This window comes from Gnatocerus cornutus, chromosome 1 (genome assembly GCF_029298725.1).
Source record: "Gnatocerus cornutus isolate USDA-ARS CGAHR chromosome 1, icGnaCorn1.1, whole genome shotgun sequence".
NCBI lineage: Eukaryota > Metazoa > Arthropoda > Insecta > Coleoptera > Tenebrionidae > Gnatocerus > Gnatocerus cornutus.
The window spans coordinates 15831463-15847443 of NC_142233.1; the positions used below are offsets into that span (position 1 = coordinate 15831463).

At 40.3% G+C, this 15981-nt stretch overlaps 7 protein-coding genes across 10 annotated transcripts; 4 read left to right on the forward strand and 3 right to left on the reverse strand.

Moving 5' to 3' along the window:
* Nucleotides 1–1537: 1537 nt before the first annotated feature.
* On the reverse strand, nucleotides 1538–2770 carry RpS7 (ribosomal protein S7). Of its 2 annotated transcripts, none has more exons than XM_088034226.1 (4): nucleotides 2716–2770; nucleotides 2251–2412; nucleotides 1873–2205; nucleotides 1538–1650 (listed from the first exon to the last, which is right to left on the reverse strand). In XM_088034226.1, the coding sequence occupies exons 2-4, from the start codon at nucleotides 2410–2412 to the stop codon at nucleotides 1573–1575; spliced, it is 573 nt and encodes a 190-aa protein (XP_087890352.1). In that variant the 5' UTR covers nucleotides 2716–2770; the 3' UTR covers nucleotides 1538–1572. The 2 variants fall into 2 exon arrangements, with proteins under 2 accessions (XP_087890352.1, XP_087890358.1); XM_088034232.1 differs by having other exon boundaries at nucleotides 2650–2729.
* Nucleotides 2771–3092: 322 nt separating this feature from the next.
* LOC148180507 (cytochrome c oxidase subunit 5B, mitochondrial-like) lies at nucleotides 3093–3731 on the forward strand. Its single transcript, XM_088038177.1, has 2 exons — nucleotides 3093–3258; nucleotides 3381–3731. Exons 1-2 carry the CDS (start codon nucleotides 3177–3179, stop codon nucleotides 3662–3664), a joined length of 366 nt encoding a protein of 121 aa, XP_087894303.1. The 5' UTR covers nucleotides 3093–3176; the 3' UTR covers nucleotides 3665–3731.
* Nucleotides 3732–5778: 2047 nt separating this feature from the next.
* On the reverse strand, nucleotides 5779–7052 carry LOC148180508 (trafficking protein particle complex subunit 2-like protein). The gene is made up of 5 exons (XM_088031872.1): nucleotides 6975–7052; nucleotides 6585–6757; nucleotides 6449–6536; nucleotides 6210–6289; nucleotides 5779–5895 (listed from the first exon to the last, which is right to left on the reverse strand). Exons 1-5 carry the CDS (start codon nucleotides 7020–7022, stop codon nucleotides 5850–5852), a joined length of 435 nt encoding a protein of 144 aa, XP_087887998.1. The 5' UTR covers nucleotides 7023–7052; the 3' UTR covers nucleotides 5779–5849.
* Nucleotides 6839–7911, forward strand: Vhl (von Hippel-Lindau protein). Its single transcript, XM_088031859.1, has 2 exons — nucleotides 6839–7076; nucleotides 7286–7911. Exon 2 carries the CDS (start codon nucleotides 7295–7297, stop codon nucleotides 7811–7813), a length of 519 nt encoding a protein of 172 aa, XP_087887985.1. The 5' UTR covers nucleotides 6839–7076; nucleotides 7286–7294; the 3' UTR covers nucleotides 7814–7911.
* Nucleotides 7822–12893, reverse strand: Gale (UDP-galactose 4'-epimerase). 2 transcript variants are annotated; one of them, XM_088031839.1, is made up of 5 exons: nucleotides 12703–12893; nucleotides 12375–12639; nucleotides 12035–12328; nucleotides 11865–11978; nucleotides 7822–8304 (listed from the first exon to the last, which is right to left on the reverse strand). In XM_088031839.1, the coding sequence occupies exons 1-5, from the start codon at nucleotides 12789–12791 to the stop codon at nucleotides 7897–7899; spliced, it is 1170 nt and encodes a 389-aa protein (XP_087887965.1). In that variant the 5' UTR covers nucleotides 12792–12893; the 3' UTR covers nucleotides 7822–7896. The 2 variants fall into 2 exon arrangements, with proteins under 2 accessions (XP_087887965.1, XP_087887973.1); XM_088031847.1 differs by having other exon boundaries at nucleotides 12698–12789.
* LOC148180511 (uncharacterized) lies at nucleotides 10144–11896 on the forward strand. The gene has a single exon (XM_088031828.1). The coding sequence runs from the start codon at nucleotides 10224–10226 to the stop codon at nucleotides 11838–11840; it is 1617 nt and encodes a 538-aa protein (XP_087887954.1). The 5' UTR covers nucleotides 10144–10223; the 3' UTR covers nucleotides 11841–11896.
* A 1755-nt stretch (nucleotides 12894–14648) lies between the features above and the next one.
* Nucleotides 14649–15863, forward strand: Der-1 (derlin 1). Of its 2 annotated transcripts, none has more exons than XM_088048426.1 (3): nucleotides 14649–14863; nucleotides 14913–15283; nucleotides 15405–15863. In XM_088048426.1, exons 2-3 carry the CDS (start codon nucleotides 14930–14932, stop codon nucleotides 15807–15809), a joined length of 759 nt encoding a protein of 252 aa, XP_087904552.1. In that variant the 5' UTR covers nucleotides 14649–14863; nucleotides 14913–14929; the 3' UTR covers nucleotides 15810–15863. The 2 variants fall into 2 exon arrangements, with proteins under 2 accessions (XP_087904552.1, XP_087904548.1); XM_088048422.1 differs by having other exon boundaries at nucleotides 14649–14859.
* The last annotated feature ends 118 nt before the right edge of the window (nucleotides 15864–15981 follow it).

Genomic DNA, 15981 nt, shown 5'->3' on the forward strand with positions numbered 1-15981 from the left:
TTATTTTTGGACCAAACTTAAGTTATTAGGGCCCATTTTACGCAGAATTTCACGCAGATTCCAAATCCGGGCTGGAAATTCTCATACGACAACAAATAACTAAGTTATTGACTATTAAAGTTTCGTTTAGTGAATTTTGAGTTCCGAAATGTTTGATGGTCAATATCTTCAAAACTACGACAGATATAAAGATACGGTTTCCGTCATTGTTTTTCTAGTGATTTTTTTGTTTAGAATCCGTTTTCAGATAACAGAAATTCGATAATTAGTTTTTTTGGTAAAAAATTTTTTGACTCAAACGACAAAAATTTTGATTTTTTTGTTTTTTGACGGCCACTCGTAAACTGTTTGACCTACCGATCTGAGATTTGGTGAGTTGATATATCTCGAGCTGCTTGCTCTTTTGATTGATATATGACTCAAAAATATTAAATGTCATTTTCGCTCCAAAAAAGCTTCTTGAAAATGATCCCAAAAATGCCCTCTGAAAATCTACTTTGGTCGATATCTTGTGACGCAAACTTAAGTTATTGGTGCTCATTTAACGCAGAATTTCACGAAGAATGCAAAACTGTCCTCATTTTTCTCGTACGTCAAAAACTAACTGAGTTATGGCGGATTGAAGTTTTGGATAGTCGCCAAATTTTGGAAAATTTGAAAATTTCGGTCTTCGATATCTCGGAAACTGCTACAGATAGAAAGATGAGGTTTCTACCATCGTTTTTCTCGCATATTCTTTGCTAGGAATTCGTTGTTGCATTTCACGGAAATCGAAAATTTGATTTTTTCAAAAATATTTTTGACTAAAACTATGTAAAGTACTTTGATCGATTTCTCGCTTATTCTTGGAGCAAAACTTAAGTTATTTGGGCTCATTTTACGCAGATTTTAACACATATTCCAAATCAGGGGTGAAAATTCTCATACGACAACAAATAACTGAGTTATTGACGTTTTAAGTTTCGTGTAATTAATTTTGAGCTTAATATCTTCAAAACTACGACAGATATAAACATACGGTTTGCGCCATTGTTTTTCTCGTACTTTTTTTGTTTAGAATCTCCTCTTAGATAAACGAAATTCCCATTCTAAATCCCATTCAATCGAAGAAAATTTTTGAATTTTTGTTTTTTTAGCGCCACTTGTTTGACGTACAGATCTGAAATTTGGCCAGTTGATAAATCTCGCGCTGCTTTTTCGATTGGTGTACAACTCAAAGATATTAAACGTCATTTTCGTACGGAAAAAGTTGGTTAAAAATGATCCTTGAAAACCTAATTCGGTCGATTTGTTAATCAAACTTAAATTATTCGTGCTCATTTAACGCAGAATTTCATGAAGAATTCAAAACTGCGTTAATTGTTCACCTACGTCAACTAATAACTGAATTATAAGCTTTTGAAGTTTCGAGTTGTCATCACAGGACCAAAATTTGAAGTGTGACAGATGGAAAGATGCAGTTTTCGCCATCAATCAAGGAGTGTAAGTAAGAAAAAAAAGCACCATGGCAAACTTGGATCCAGTTTAATAAAAAATACAAATTTTCAAATTTTTATTAAATAACTCCACATATTACAAATAAGGTTCTGGAAACTCAAAAGTGACCTCCCTTCCTGTCAGTTTCTTGTAAACGGAAGCAAATGTGTCCACCTACAACAAGAATTCCATTACTACACACTCACCACTCTTGTACTTAAAACTAAAATTGGAAAACTTCAGACAAAGTTTTATAATCATTGGGCATCTTTAGGTGTCCTAAGTATACTCATCACGGTAGAATAAAAGGTGGCCATGGAACATACATCAATGATTCCATCAAGCTTGCCATGCCCACAGCCACCTTAATTGTGCCCAACTGAAAAATCAACTCGCCTTATGTTCAATAGTCGTTTGTTGATTTTTGTCAAGGTGAACTTTGATCAGCTGTGATCCATCCAACCGGACTCTAATCCTCTTCCCCACAATCTCTGCAGGATAGACAAGATCCTCCAGGATTGCATCATAGACAGCGGTCAACGTACGCGATCTTGGACGCTTCTGCTTGTTTTTAGTACGTGTCTTGCGCGTAGGCTTTGGCAGAATCTTACGTTCACCTACAAAAACTACGTGCTTTCCGCTAAATTTCTTTTCCAGTTCGCGGACTAGACGAGTCTGGATTTTCTGGAACTGCTTCAGTTTCGGCATTGGGACGTAGATTATAACCGACTAAAAGGAAAAATTAGAGAAAGTAACCAAACGTCCAGAACTCACCTTTTTGTTATTCAATTCAATTTCTTTAGCTTTCGTTATGTGCAACTCCCTCAGTTGCGCTTTCAAGTCTGAGTTCATCTCGAGCTCGAGCAGGGCCTGCGCCACCTGCGTTTCGAACGCATCGGGGTCGCCCCCCGAGGACTTCACGATCTTCGATGACATCTGAAAGACCCACAGTTAACCTCAAAGCCGCATAACAGAAAGACTATAAAGGCAACGTAAACACATCAATGATCTGGGGGGCACTGCCGCAAAACCTGCGACATGAACAATTTTTTGGTTAGGAAACACCACAACAAAAATCACTTAATATCACAGGTTTTCCGCGTCATCCTTTCGAATCAAGGAAAGCCCGCACTGAAAACACACTCAAGAGTCGGTCTCTGAGGATATTATTACCAGATTTGATGTATTTATGTCACGAAAATTGAAAATTGCACTCAAGAAACTCAACAAAACGTGTACCTCGACAATCGTGTCCGAAAAAGAAAGCCGTGTGCGTTCTGCGCATGCTCGTTTTGAAATGGCAGAGGTGCCAACCTACCTCGAAATCGTCACAAGTCCCTAGGTTGACGAAAATAATTATTTTGCGGGTGTTGGAATTAAAAGTCTGCCTCTATTTTAACACCGCAACACTTAAAATGGTTGTTTCAACACTGTTGTTAATTTTTCTTCAGTTGTCCTCATGAAATTCAAATTTTGTTGGATCAAAAAAATAAATAATATGGGCCCAGTGGTTGGCTCTCATGTAATATCTTGCGGTTTTGTGCGGTTTTTTAATAGTTGAAGTTGTTTGTTTGTGTGGTTTCAATGAAATAAAATCCATCTGGTGACTTTTTTGGTGCCTTCCGCAGCGCCCTCTACAGCCCAGTGAAAATCGAACGAAATAAGTTTGTAGTTGTCAATTTTCGGGAAAAGTTCCCAAAATGGCTTCGCTGTGCTCCCGAATTGCCGTTTCAAATGCAAGAAGAAATATCATGTGTACAAGTTACCGTTTCGCCACAAAGGGTAAGTCCCCCTGCAGCCCCCTTGCCTCAAATTTCCACCGCGCCCTCGCCTCGCTTCATCTCCCAATTACGTAACATGTCAACCCCTCGAAATAACCGAAATAAACAAATTTGCATTGACAGTGACTATGGGGGACCCCATCGAACACGCCACCGGTCTAGAAAAACGTGAATTGTTGGCCAAAGTGGCCGGTAATGACAATCCCTTCGACTTGAAAGTTATCAAACGGGGCCCAGGAACCAAAGACAAGCCCAATGAAATCCCATCGGCTTTCGACGCTCGTCTAGTCGGTTGCATCTGCGAGGAGGAGTCGACTGCTGTTAACTGGATGTGGCTGCATAAGGGACAACCCAGAAGATGTGAGTGTGGACACTGGTTCAACCTTGTCCACAAGGCTCCTGTATAATTCTGTAATGCTAGTGGCCACTAGACTAATATAGACAACTTTATGTAATAAATTTATTGTTCTTTTATGCCGTGCATCATTTCTTGTAAATATTTCAGTTCCATTAAATTGTGAACAGGAAAATGTTGGCTTGAATTTGTGTACCAAACTTGTCACGTTTTCTAAAAATAGTTTATTTGCGGTTAAACAACAAGTTTTTGCCATTGTCCAGCCAAGTTACGTAATTCTTTGTCATGGGAAAACATTTAACACGTAAAATAAGCGATCATTTAAAAAAAGTTAGGAGCCATGACATTTCTGCAGTTGGTAGCACTGAACAACAGTTGGGAGAAGTGTCGTCGATTGTTTATTTTTATTTTTTTATACGAAAGAAGACAGGATTGCTATAAATTACACCGTTTGGTGCTGAAATGTGCTATATTAGTGCTGCCATAGTGCGCTATAGTAGTGCTGTTATAGTGTGCTATTGTTGTGCTGTTATAGTGTGCTATAGTAGTGCTGTTATAGTGTGCTATAGTAGTGCTGTTATAGTGTGCTATAGTAGTGCTGTTATAGTGTGCTATTGTTGTGCTGTTATAGTGTGCTATAGTAGTGCTGTTATAGTGTGCTATAGTAGTGCTGTTATAGTGTGCTATAGTAGTGCTGTTATAGTGTGCTATAGTAGTGCTGTTATAGTGTGCTATAGTAGTGCTGTTATAGTGTGCTATAGTAGTGCTCTCATAGTGTGCTATAGTAGTGCTCTCATAGTGTGCTATAGTAGTGCTCTCATAGTGTGCTATAGTAGTGCTCTCATAGTAGTGCTCTTAAAGTGTGCTATAGTGGTGCTCTTATAGTGTGCTATAGTAGTGCTATAATAGTGCTGCAGTATACTATATTAGTGCTGTAATGTGTTATAATAGTGCAATAGTAGTTCTGTCGTATTCTGCTTTAATAAAGTTGTAATAATCTACAATAGAGCTATATTAGTGCTGTAGTGTGCTATATTAGAGCTGTTGTGTGCTATATTAGTGCTGTAATGTACTATTTTAGCGCTGTAGTGTTATAATAGTTTTGTAGTGTGTTATAATAGTGCTGTAGCAGTGTGCTGCAGTAATTATGTCGTAGTGTACTATAGTAGTGCTGTCGTAGTAAGCCATATTAGTGCTGCAGTCTGCTATAATACAAGGTGTTTATAAATGTTTCTAGCATCAAGGGTGACTCTGGAATTTCTGTCATGCACTATTTTGCCGCTTTGTTTTTATAGAGAATATAAGTATCTAGAAAATTATTTACAATGTTACTTACGTCAACGAAGTTTCAGTTACAGTTTTCGATTTTCAGGTTGTAAACCACAACTAGAACAGTTTATTTCTCAAAACTTACTTTGCTCCATGTTTGAGGTTAACTGCAAATGTCAGTTGAAAAACCGAAACCCACGTTTGTAAAGAGTGGCAAATTTCTTTGACAATTCATAGCCACCCTTGATGCTAGAAACATTTATAAACACCTTGTAGATAGTGCTCTATTGTACTAGAATATTGCTCTTGTGCTGTAATGGTGTTATAGTTGTGCCATTATAGTGCTATAGTGTGCCATAATGGTGCTATAGTGTGCCATAATGGTGTTATAGTGTGCCATAATGGTGCTATAGTGTGCCATAATGGTGCTATAGTGTGCCATAATGGTGCTATAGTGTGCCATAATGGTGCTATTGAGTGCTATTATGGAGCTGTAGTTTGCCATTATGGTGCTATGTGCTATATGGTGCAATAGTGTGTTATTATGATGCTAGTGTGCTATTATGATGCTAAAGTATGCTATTATTATGCTAGTGTCCCATTATGGTGCTAGTGTGCCATAATGGTGCTATAGCATGCCATTATGGTCCTATTACAGTGCTATAGTGTACCATTATGGTGCTATAGAATGCTATTATGGACCTGTAGTGTGCCATTATAGGCCATTATGGAGCTATACTGTCCCATTAGGTAGCTAGTGTCCCATTATGGTGCTAGAGTGTGCCATAGTGGTGCTGTAGTGTACCATAATGGTGCTCTAGCGTGTCATCATAGTACTGTAGTGTCCCATTATGGTACATTATGGTGAACTATGAAACCAGGAATAAAAATACTTCCTAATTTTTAGATTATGGAATAATTTACTTTTATACAATCACAGTAAGGCAATAAAAATTAAAAAGATCTGCTCACACTGTCCCTGTCATTATGTTCTTCACTTTCACGTCAAACGCCCTGTAAATAATAATCAATAAGCATTTATAAACATCCTGTATATGTAACACGTGATCCACTAAATTTTCATTCGCAGTTGGCTTAAAGAAAAAATCTATACTCATCAATAGGGATTTGACAGTTTTCGAGCAAGAAGCCGACATACGTCAAAATGCACGGCCTGCTTAGAATGGAAATGAATGAATCACATGACATGTTAGAATAGAATATTGTGAAATTGGCAACATTGTTTGAGCCGACTTAAAAATCGTTCATACCAACGTAAAACTACAGTGTTGCCAACCTAACAAAAATAATGTCACCCAAGTATTTACTTTGAACAAATTGGTTCTCCAGGTACATCAAATGGATTGCAAACGATGTCCGCATATTCGGAATGTAATTTTCGGAACATCTAAAAATAAAAAAATGGTTAATTTGCACAAAAAATTATTAAAAAAAAACAGTATGAGGTCCTCAATTTTCTTTTTTTTTTCAGTGGCATCAAATTACAAAACAAAGTCCCTGCCCTGCCTACTTTTTTTAATGACCACAGTTATATTCTTAAGCTTACAGATCGTATTTCGTTGTCTCGCAACGCCATGTTGGTCGAATCAACCACAATAATAAACTTGATTTTCGTATTCGTCACATATCCATATCTAAAACAAAAAACCGTCAAGAACCGCCCCTAGCCAATCGCTCCTTACATTTTATGCGTTTCCAACGAATACAACATCCCTAAATACAACTCCCGCAGATCATTCGTCCCTTTATTCGTATTATTCAACTTCTCCTCGACCACATCCAAGGACGACAACACTTTATACTGAAAACTCAACTCTTCATCGGGATTCAGCGTGCAAAAGTACTTGGGAGAATTCTAAAACAAACACCGCACGATTTTATTGGTTTATCGACGCGGTAGAGCTAGTCGTGTTTTGGTGCGGTTTTGACAGGTGACGAAAACAAAACACAATCGGGTTTTTTTCATGGGGAAAACACCCAAATTGGGGGAATTCGCGGGCGAGTGAAAGGGGGAGACGTGGGGGCTCGACAGGGGCGCAAGGAGAGACAGGAAAGGGGCGCTTCGTACTTACATCTTTTCCGATTATAGCCACGCAGACTGCCATGTTTTTTGACATCATCACCACTTTTGCTCTGTGGCTACAGTTACGACAGCCGGCAACGTGCGAGTAGAGGTAAGCAACCGGCAAGTTTTATAAATTTAATTTCAAGTATATAATTATTATTATCAAGTTACTTTCATTATTTGAGTTTATTTCGTCGTCATTTTGTTGTTAATTATATTTCCTCCACGGATTGGGAGACCGCCCACTCTGTAGGGTAAACGGCACTGAAAATTGAAGCCAACATAGCCACAAAAGTAAAGTTTTCCTTAATTTTTTAGGATCTGACCATGGAGCTCGAAGATTTCGACAACCTCCACTCCGAAAGAAGCAGGGAGAAGGCCTACGTGCGCTTCATCAACTGCACCAGACGCACCGTTGAAGTAATTTGGATTAATTTCACTGGTAGTTATGTGAGTTACCAAGTTCTGCAAGGTGGTCGCTCTATCGACATCAACACTTACAAGAGACACCCGTGGATTGTCCTGGACCACGAAACCAGAGACCGCTTGCATATCGAGAAAGAGTTTGTTTACCATCCGAAGACGGTACAAGAGTTTTTGCGACAGACCGACCTTAACTTGAGCAGAGTCCTGCCTAACATTCAAAACGCTCGAATTCCCGCGAGGATCACAATTCCGGTGTACAGCCTGAGGTACGCGTGTCTTTTAGCCGTCAGGAACTGTCTTCGGGGCGAAGAAAATGTCGATGAGCTGGAGCTGCCCTTGCATCTGGTTTGTGACCTCAAAAGGGTGCTCCGGCAGAGAAACAATCAGATTATACAGCCTTTGATACGAATTGAGAATTAATGAGGGAGAAAATTCTATGTGTCTTTAATTACAAATATGTAAATAACAATTGAAAATATGGCGTTTATATAAATAAAAATGCATCACACTTTATGGAACCCGTTGGGGTTTTGTTTCTGCCACCTCCACGTGTCCGCGCACATCTCATCGATCCCTCTGGTGGCCACCCAGTTCAGTTCTTTCTTCGCCAACGAGGGATCCGCGTAGCTGCTCGCGATGTCTCCTTCTCTTCTTGGCGCAAACTCATATGCGACTTTCTGTCCAGAAGCTTTGGTAAATGCGTTGACTAAATCTAATACTGAGTATCCTTGGCCGGTGCCCAAGTTGTACGCCTTCCATCCACTGAAAGAAGTTTCGTTCATTTTTTCCAAGGCTTTCAGGTGCCCAATTGCCAGGTCCGTAATGTGGATGTAGTCGCGGACGCCCGTGCCGTCTTTGGTGGGGTAGTCGCTACCGAAGATGGACAGCTTCTCCCTGCGGCCCACGGCCACCTGAAAAAAGGGCGAAATTTGAAGGAAATTTAAACGTTTCAACACTCCTCGTGAAATTCTGCGTGAAATGAGTAAAAACAATTATTGCCGAAAGATGCCGAAAGATTTTTTGGGGATTTTGTTTTGTGCAGTACACCATTTTAACTGATTTTAGAAGTATAAATAATAGGCGTATTGCATAAAACTTGCATCATTCTGACATTTTTATTAGTAAACTTCTCATTAATTACCATCGCAATAATGCATATTATTCCGTTTTTAATATAAAAAAGACACATTTCTTGTGTATATTTTTCATCTGGAACAACAAACAATAATTAACAGATTCTAACTTCTATTTGTCAAGGCTGTAAAGAAAACAAAAAAGCCTAAATTCGTGTGAGATGAACTTTTTGTTGTCCCACAAACCAGTAAACCGATAAAAGATTAAATAACCGATAAAATATCTTTGAAATTACTGATCCTAGTGATAAGTTCTACAGCTCGTTGGAAAGCTTATTAATTAGACTTTCTAAAACAGTATTACACAATTCCATTTGTTATGTATGAAGAAAAATGAGATTTAGGTATCGTTTAAGTTTTCCAAAAAATGGCTTTTATATTTTCTAATAGCTACAACTTTTTCAAAAATTAACTTATTGGGACTTTTTTTTAAATTTTTGTCTTGAAATGTAGAAAAAAAATTAAGATGATAAATTTAATAACATTTTCGCCTTTTTTGAAAAAAAAACGTTATTTTCTCGAAGTTCATTTTTTGTTTTATTAAAAAAAAAAACTTTAATTAATTCTGCGATTTTTTTTTCAATTTTTTTTAACTAAATGAAAAAAAATATTTATTGTTAAAATTTTTATTTTTTTTTTAAATTATTAAATTATTAAAATTAAACGATTTTACAGGATTGTATACTTAATTTATAGTTTCATTCTACAACTATAACAACTAGGATTCAAATTTAATATAATAATTAAATCGATAAGTCATTTTATAAGTTTACGGCTCTTTAATATTGTGAACACAAAATATGTAAAGTATTTAAACGCCAGAAAAGAAAGTAATAAATAATTTGATGCATTATTTTTAAAATCATTGAATGTTAATTACATATGTATCCAACATAAATCCTAGTCATTATATTTGTAAAATGAAACTATAAACTAAGTATATAACCCTGTAAAATCGTTTAATTACGTTTATTTTATTGTATAAACAAAGCTTTTAGAAACAAATAAAAATTAAAAAAAACGGAAAAATGGCCCACTCTCGGATATGCGGGAATAATCAAAAAATTACTTGAAGTTTTTCTTAATAAAATAAAAAATGGCGAAAATAACGGTTTTTCTCAAAAAAAAGAAATTTTCATAGAATTTATGTTCTTAATTTTTTTTTAATTTTTTTTCTGGAAAGTACATTTCAAAACAAAAATTTTGAAAAAAAAAAACGTACCAATAAGTCAATTTTTGAAAAAGTTATAGCTATCTGAAAATTTAAAAGCTATTTTTTAAAAAAAATTCATAACTTTTTTGGGTTGAGAAAAAAATTTGAAAAAATTCTGAGAACAGTTTTTCATATGGTAGAAAAAGATGAAAAACTTTCAGACAAATCGAAAACGGTCGGGGTCAAAAGAGGTCGATTTGGTATGGAGGAATACCCCATATGCAAAATGAACAACAAAAATTCTACAGGACAATGCAATTTTAAGCCCCGAAAGTAACGCGACAACGCGGGAAACGCTTTGTTTTACTACAATAAATGCAATCACTTGGCGTTAGACGGCGCTGAAGTCAAATGTTAGACAAATGAGCACAAGGTAACTAAAAATTTTCCGCTGCCATGCCGTGCGCGGCGTCGTAGCCACTGCCGCGCCTAACCTCACTTTCGTGCCACCAGTTCGTCAGTTTGTGTTGGTGCTTTTCAGGCGATGGACGACCCGAAACGTGACACCAACAAGTCGAAACGCTCCCGCACCGACCATGTGAAGAACATCGTCCAGTCGTACCTCCAGAAACGCAACTATTCCTCGATGGACCTGCAAGAGAACTCGCAAATCGACCAGCAGATCAACTATTCGCTCCTCGAAAAGGAAATCAGCCGGCCAAACTCCATCCTCTACAGTTGTTACAACAGTGACCCCATCGTCATCGACTACAACTTCAAGAAGTTCGTGTCGTGGGTCAAAGACCTGGTGAAGAACAAGAACGTGTGCCACGACATCGAGTACATCGTCGCCCCCTTGTTCTGCCACTTGTACTTGGACATTTTAAAAGGGGGCCACTCGGAGCGCGCGGCGACGTTCCTCAAGTCGCACCTCCCGGCCATCGAGAAGATGAAATGCGACGAGTTCGTCCGGGAGCTCATCGCGATGTTCGCCGGGGAGTCGGACGTGACGTGCATGGTGGAGCTGTACCGCGGCCACAAGTACTTCCTGGAGTTGTCTCCCCACTCGCTCGACCTCCTCAAGAAGTACGTGGTGGAGAACTGCCACGTGGTGTTCCTCCACGTCCTGCAGACGTGGTTTGACCTCCAGCAGGTGGTGGAAAAAGACAACGAGTGCGAGGAGAGGTCGGACGAAGCCAAGGAGCGAAACGGGGTTTGCGTGGAGAAGAAGTTCCAGAAGATCTTGGACGTCATCCACGAGCTGGAGAAGGAGCCCAAGCAGATCTTCCACATCAATGTGAATTTCACGAAGGAGCCCATCACCTGCGCGGCGGTTAGAAGAGACAGCGGGCTCCTGGCGTACAACCAGAGCAATGTCGTGCATTTGAGGTCGATCCACCCCTACGACCCCATTCTGGGGGTCCCCGACTGCAAGGAGATCAAATTCACCGACCATTCCAAGCCCGTTTACGCCGTGGTGGTGTCTCCGGACTGCACCCGCTTAGTCACCGCGTCCGAAGACTCCACTCTGTGCTTCTACGACTTGACCGAACTAAAACTGATCAAGACGTGTACAGGCCACCTGGGGCCCGTCTACTGCGCGGCGATCGCCACCAACAGTTTCTACGTGGTGTCGGGCTCCCTCGACACCACCGCCCGCCTGTGGAACATCGACACCGGCCAAACCCTGCGCGTGTTGGTGGGGCACACCCAGGCAGTCACCTGCGTGGACATCCACCCCAATTGTCTTTACATAGCCACGGGGTCCAGCGACCGCAACGTGCGGCTGTGGAGCGTCGACAACGGCAGCCCCCTCCGCCTGTTCCACGGCTGCAAAAGCATACTCTACGCCCTCGCGTTTAGCCCCCTCGGGGACGTGTTGGCCACCGTCAGCGACGACAAGAAGTTGAAAATCTGGGATATTCTCAGCACGAAGGTCACCAGCGAGATTAAATTCCGCGGGGACGCCATGAACAAGATTGCGTGGAGTGGCGACGGGAGACAGCTGTGCACGGGGGCCCTGGATGGCGCGCTGCGGGTATGGGAGGTCAATGCGAATCACGAAGATAAGAATCAGGAGCCGAGTGTGTGCATCAACGTCAATGGAAAGATTTTGAGTTTGGAGTATTCTTTTGAAACTTTTGCTTGCGCGTCCACTTGAGATTGTCTTATCTGTGTTACTAACCTGAGAAATATATGGCATCAAGTTGTTGGGAATTCCTGAGGGGTCTTCGCCGATTTGCCCGGAAATGTGAGCCCCCACGGGGTTGAAGTACCGCAATAGAATCACCTTCCATTCCTGCAACCAAGACACTACTGTTTCGAGTTGCGTACAATATTTTATCCCGCACTTACAGGGTCGGACGTGCAGACGTCCTTCAGGATCTCCTCAACGAAATACTTCGTTTTCCCGTACGGATTCGTGCAGTCCTGTCCCGTGGGATGCTCCTCGGTAATCGGGAGAAACTTGGGGATCCCATAGACCGTCGCCGACGACGAAAAGACAACTTTTTTCACCCCATTCCTCTGCATCACCTCGAAAAGTGTGCTCGATCCGGCGATATTATTCTGATAATACGCCAGCGGCATCTGCACCGACTCCCCCACAGCCTTGAGCGCGGCGAAATGGATCACCGCGTCGATTTTGTGCTGCAAAACAACTTAAATTAACAATTCCGGCCCGGATTTGTCTCACTTTTTTGAAAATCGCGTCCAGGGCCCCCTTATCGCGGATATCCACGTCGTAGAAAGTGACTTCTTGGTTCGTAATCGCCTCCACTCGCTTCAGAGACTCCGGTTTCTGGTTTTCTTCAGCGAAGCAGTTCACCAAGTTGTCAATCGCAATCACCGAATAGTTATTCTGGAGGAGCTCCACGACGGTGTGGGAGCCGACGTAGCCGGCGCCCCCTGTTACTAGAATTGTGCCATTTGGGGCCATCGCGTCGGTTTGGTACCACCAACTGCAACGCAAGGGTCAGTTTTGGGTAAAAACACGAAAATTTTGAGGTTAGGACCCACCTTACTTTGTTACGTAGCCTACGGGGATTATCACATAATAAACGATCACGCTTATATATATGGGGATCATGTGATTTCGCAAGTGAGGTGTCATTATTATCAGTTTCCTTATCAATTGTAACTTTTCAAAGCTGCCAGTTGACGTTTAGATTTGACGTGGGATGTGTCGACACGAGTGAAGTTAGCCGGAGACCGTCAGCGGAGCACCGGCAGCCCCGCCCTGACCACAGTTCATTAAAAACTTGTTTATACCATTAAATAAAGAAGGCTTTGGAAAATAACCCGTTCATTTCTCTAATTTTTGGAGGCGCCAAATTCAAAATGCAGCTAAACTGTCAGTCGTCAAATTCTCAAACAATCGATTTGATTTTGTTATTTTCAATGCAGATTAGCCGAGATTTGATGGTATTAAAATTTGACGTTGCTAGATCAACGTGGCTAAACAAACAATTGAATTTTTTGTCCTTGAAGCCTCCACCCAATCGCGTGCCGTCAAACCCGCCAACTTCGCGCCAATCTTTGACCTTTCGACCTCAACGTCACTCCATAATTCAGTGTTGCCAGGTTTAGGGATTTACTCCGAATCTTGGGAATTTTGAAGTATTGGAGAAAAAAAAGAGATTTTCATTTTCAAAGCTGTGCATTCCACAAGCAAATGATAAGTTTTTTAGTAATTTCTAAATATTGCTTCTACTATTTGGGGACAATTTGACAAATATGACAGGTTTTGTTAGATGTTTTGCAGAAATTGCGTTTATAAAATCAGCATTGTATAACTCGCTTTCCTAAACGCCCAATCAAAAAGTCGCATTTTAAATTCGATGCCTACAGTCAGTTTAAATGGACAGTTATTTTTTTTCTTAATGTTGGACTCTTGATAAATTAGCTTTGGAAATTTTGAGTTGACAAGATTGGCAACTTTTATTCCCAGAATTTGACGTTTGTTATTTTGACATGAAATTTGCTGTGTATTAAGGCTACCTTATCAATTAATTAGTGCGAGAGGGTCCAAGTAAATAGATTTTAAATGCTGTTTAGAGGTATTGAAAAATTAGAAGAACACCTGGTCGCGGAGAGCGGAATAAAAAGTATACGCGCGAAATTTAAAATAAAATAAGCCTACAACATACATCATTATCCCCCAGAATTTGACATTTGCCAATTTTGACAGAAAAATTATTATGCATCACAATTACGTAATTAATTAGTGCGAGCTCTTAAACTGATCCTTCAGGTGCGCGTAATAATTTCTGGGGATTTTTGGGGGTTGGTAGTACAAAAAAATGTAGGGATTTTTTCTTTAAAATGTGACAAAAAGTTCATTTAAATTGTACCAAAAAGCAAAGAAAATATAGAATAAAATTTACTGAAAAATGGTGGAGGCGCCAGGATAATAACAAAACTTTTGCAAATTGTCATTTTTCGTGAAAAAACTGCAAAATATCGTGAAAATCCGAAAACGTAGAGCATCTGAAGGAGTTTTTAATAAGACAGTGGACTGATCTCTGGTTTATATTTAAAATTGGAATTTCAACAAATTAGCTTTGGAAATTTTGAGTTAACAAGATTGGCAACATTTGTCCCCCAGAATTTGTTATTTGCTATTTTGACATGAAATTTGCTGTGTATTAAGGCTACCTAATCAATTAATTAGGGCGAGAGGGTCCAAGTAAATTAAATTTTGACATTAATTTTGACAGAACTTACACGATCGTCTTTTTTACTCTAAAACCCAATTCATATAACTTATGCACCATTGCAACAAATGCAACAGGAACGAAATACACAAAGAAAATTTCAACATTTTTTGCGACCTTGGGTGGACATTTGCTACCTTAACCAATTGTAGAAAAATTCTCTGCAGGAAAAATGAAGTTTAGGCTCTGCCAAATAAAATTCATGGCGTCTAGAGATTTTCTAGGGATTTTTTTAGTTAGAATCTAGGGATCATTGAAATTTTGATCTGGCAACACTGCCACAATTTTGACAGTTTTTGACAACCCCGATAAATTATTTGTCATGTCATTAACACATTGAAACCAACAAATGAATTAAAACAACGTGTCCTTTGGTAAAATCACCGTTCAGTGAAGTTTTCGACGCTCCCATCCCCCGTAGTATGTTATTTTAAAATCGAGATATCTGAAACAAAAACGAATCGAGTGGGTAAGTGAGGTTAGGATCCCAACAACATTGGCCATTTCGTCGTTTTTAGAGTATCTTCAAGCAAAAATGTCAGATTTCGGCGACTGGTACCGCCACGTACCTTTTTTTACCCGCTACTGGTTGACTGGAACTGTGGGGTTCACTCTACTTGGACGATTTGGGATTTTGAGCCCCAAAAACTTGGTGCTGTTTTACGAGCCGTTGAAGAGGTTCCAGATATGGAGATTGGTCACCTCTGCGCTTTACTACCCCCTGAGCCCCAGCACGGGGTTCCATTATTTAATTAATTTATATTTCTTGTACAATTACTCGCGGCGGCTGGAAGAGGGGGTTTATGCCGGCAGACCGGCGGATTACTGCTTTCTGCTAATCTTCAACTGGATTTGTTGTGTCATCGTGGGGCTACTTCTTGAAATGCCAGTAAGTATAAGCATCAAGGTGGCCGTGCATTGATACCATTGGTCCACAGCCACCCTGGTGTGTCCTTTATGAAATTCAATTGGTCCACAGCCACCTTGATTATCACCCGTTGTTTTTTTAGTTACTATTGGACCCAATGATCCTCTCGGTGCTCTACATCTGGTGTCAACTCAACAAAGACACAATTGTTAACTTTTGGTTTGGAACTCGCTTCAAAGCCATGTACCTCCCGTGGGTGCTCCTCCTCTTCAACATGGTCATTTCCGGCGGGGGAGTCCAGGAGCTCATCGGCATCCTCATAGGACACGCGTACTTTTTCCTCATGTTCAAGTACCCCCAGGAATTGGGGGGTCCAGCCCTCCTCCAAACCCCGTCATTCTTAAAACAGTGGTTCCCCGATCAAGTTGGCGGCGTTCACGGATTTGGGGTTCCCCCGCCTAGGAGGCCCGCGCAACAACCACAGGCGAGGGGGGGCTTATTCGGGGGGCACAACTGGGGCCGGGGGCACGTCCTCAACGGGAACTGATCTATTATTTATAATGCATTTACTTGTGTTTCATTAAAGATTTAATTACTCCAAGTCTTGTTGACAACCATGCGTACCAACATAATTTGTAGTTTTAACGTTGCATCAACGACGGCGACGTGACCAAGGCCGAGTTGTGGTGATTTTGTTGTTGTTAGGTTGGCGGTGCGGT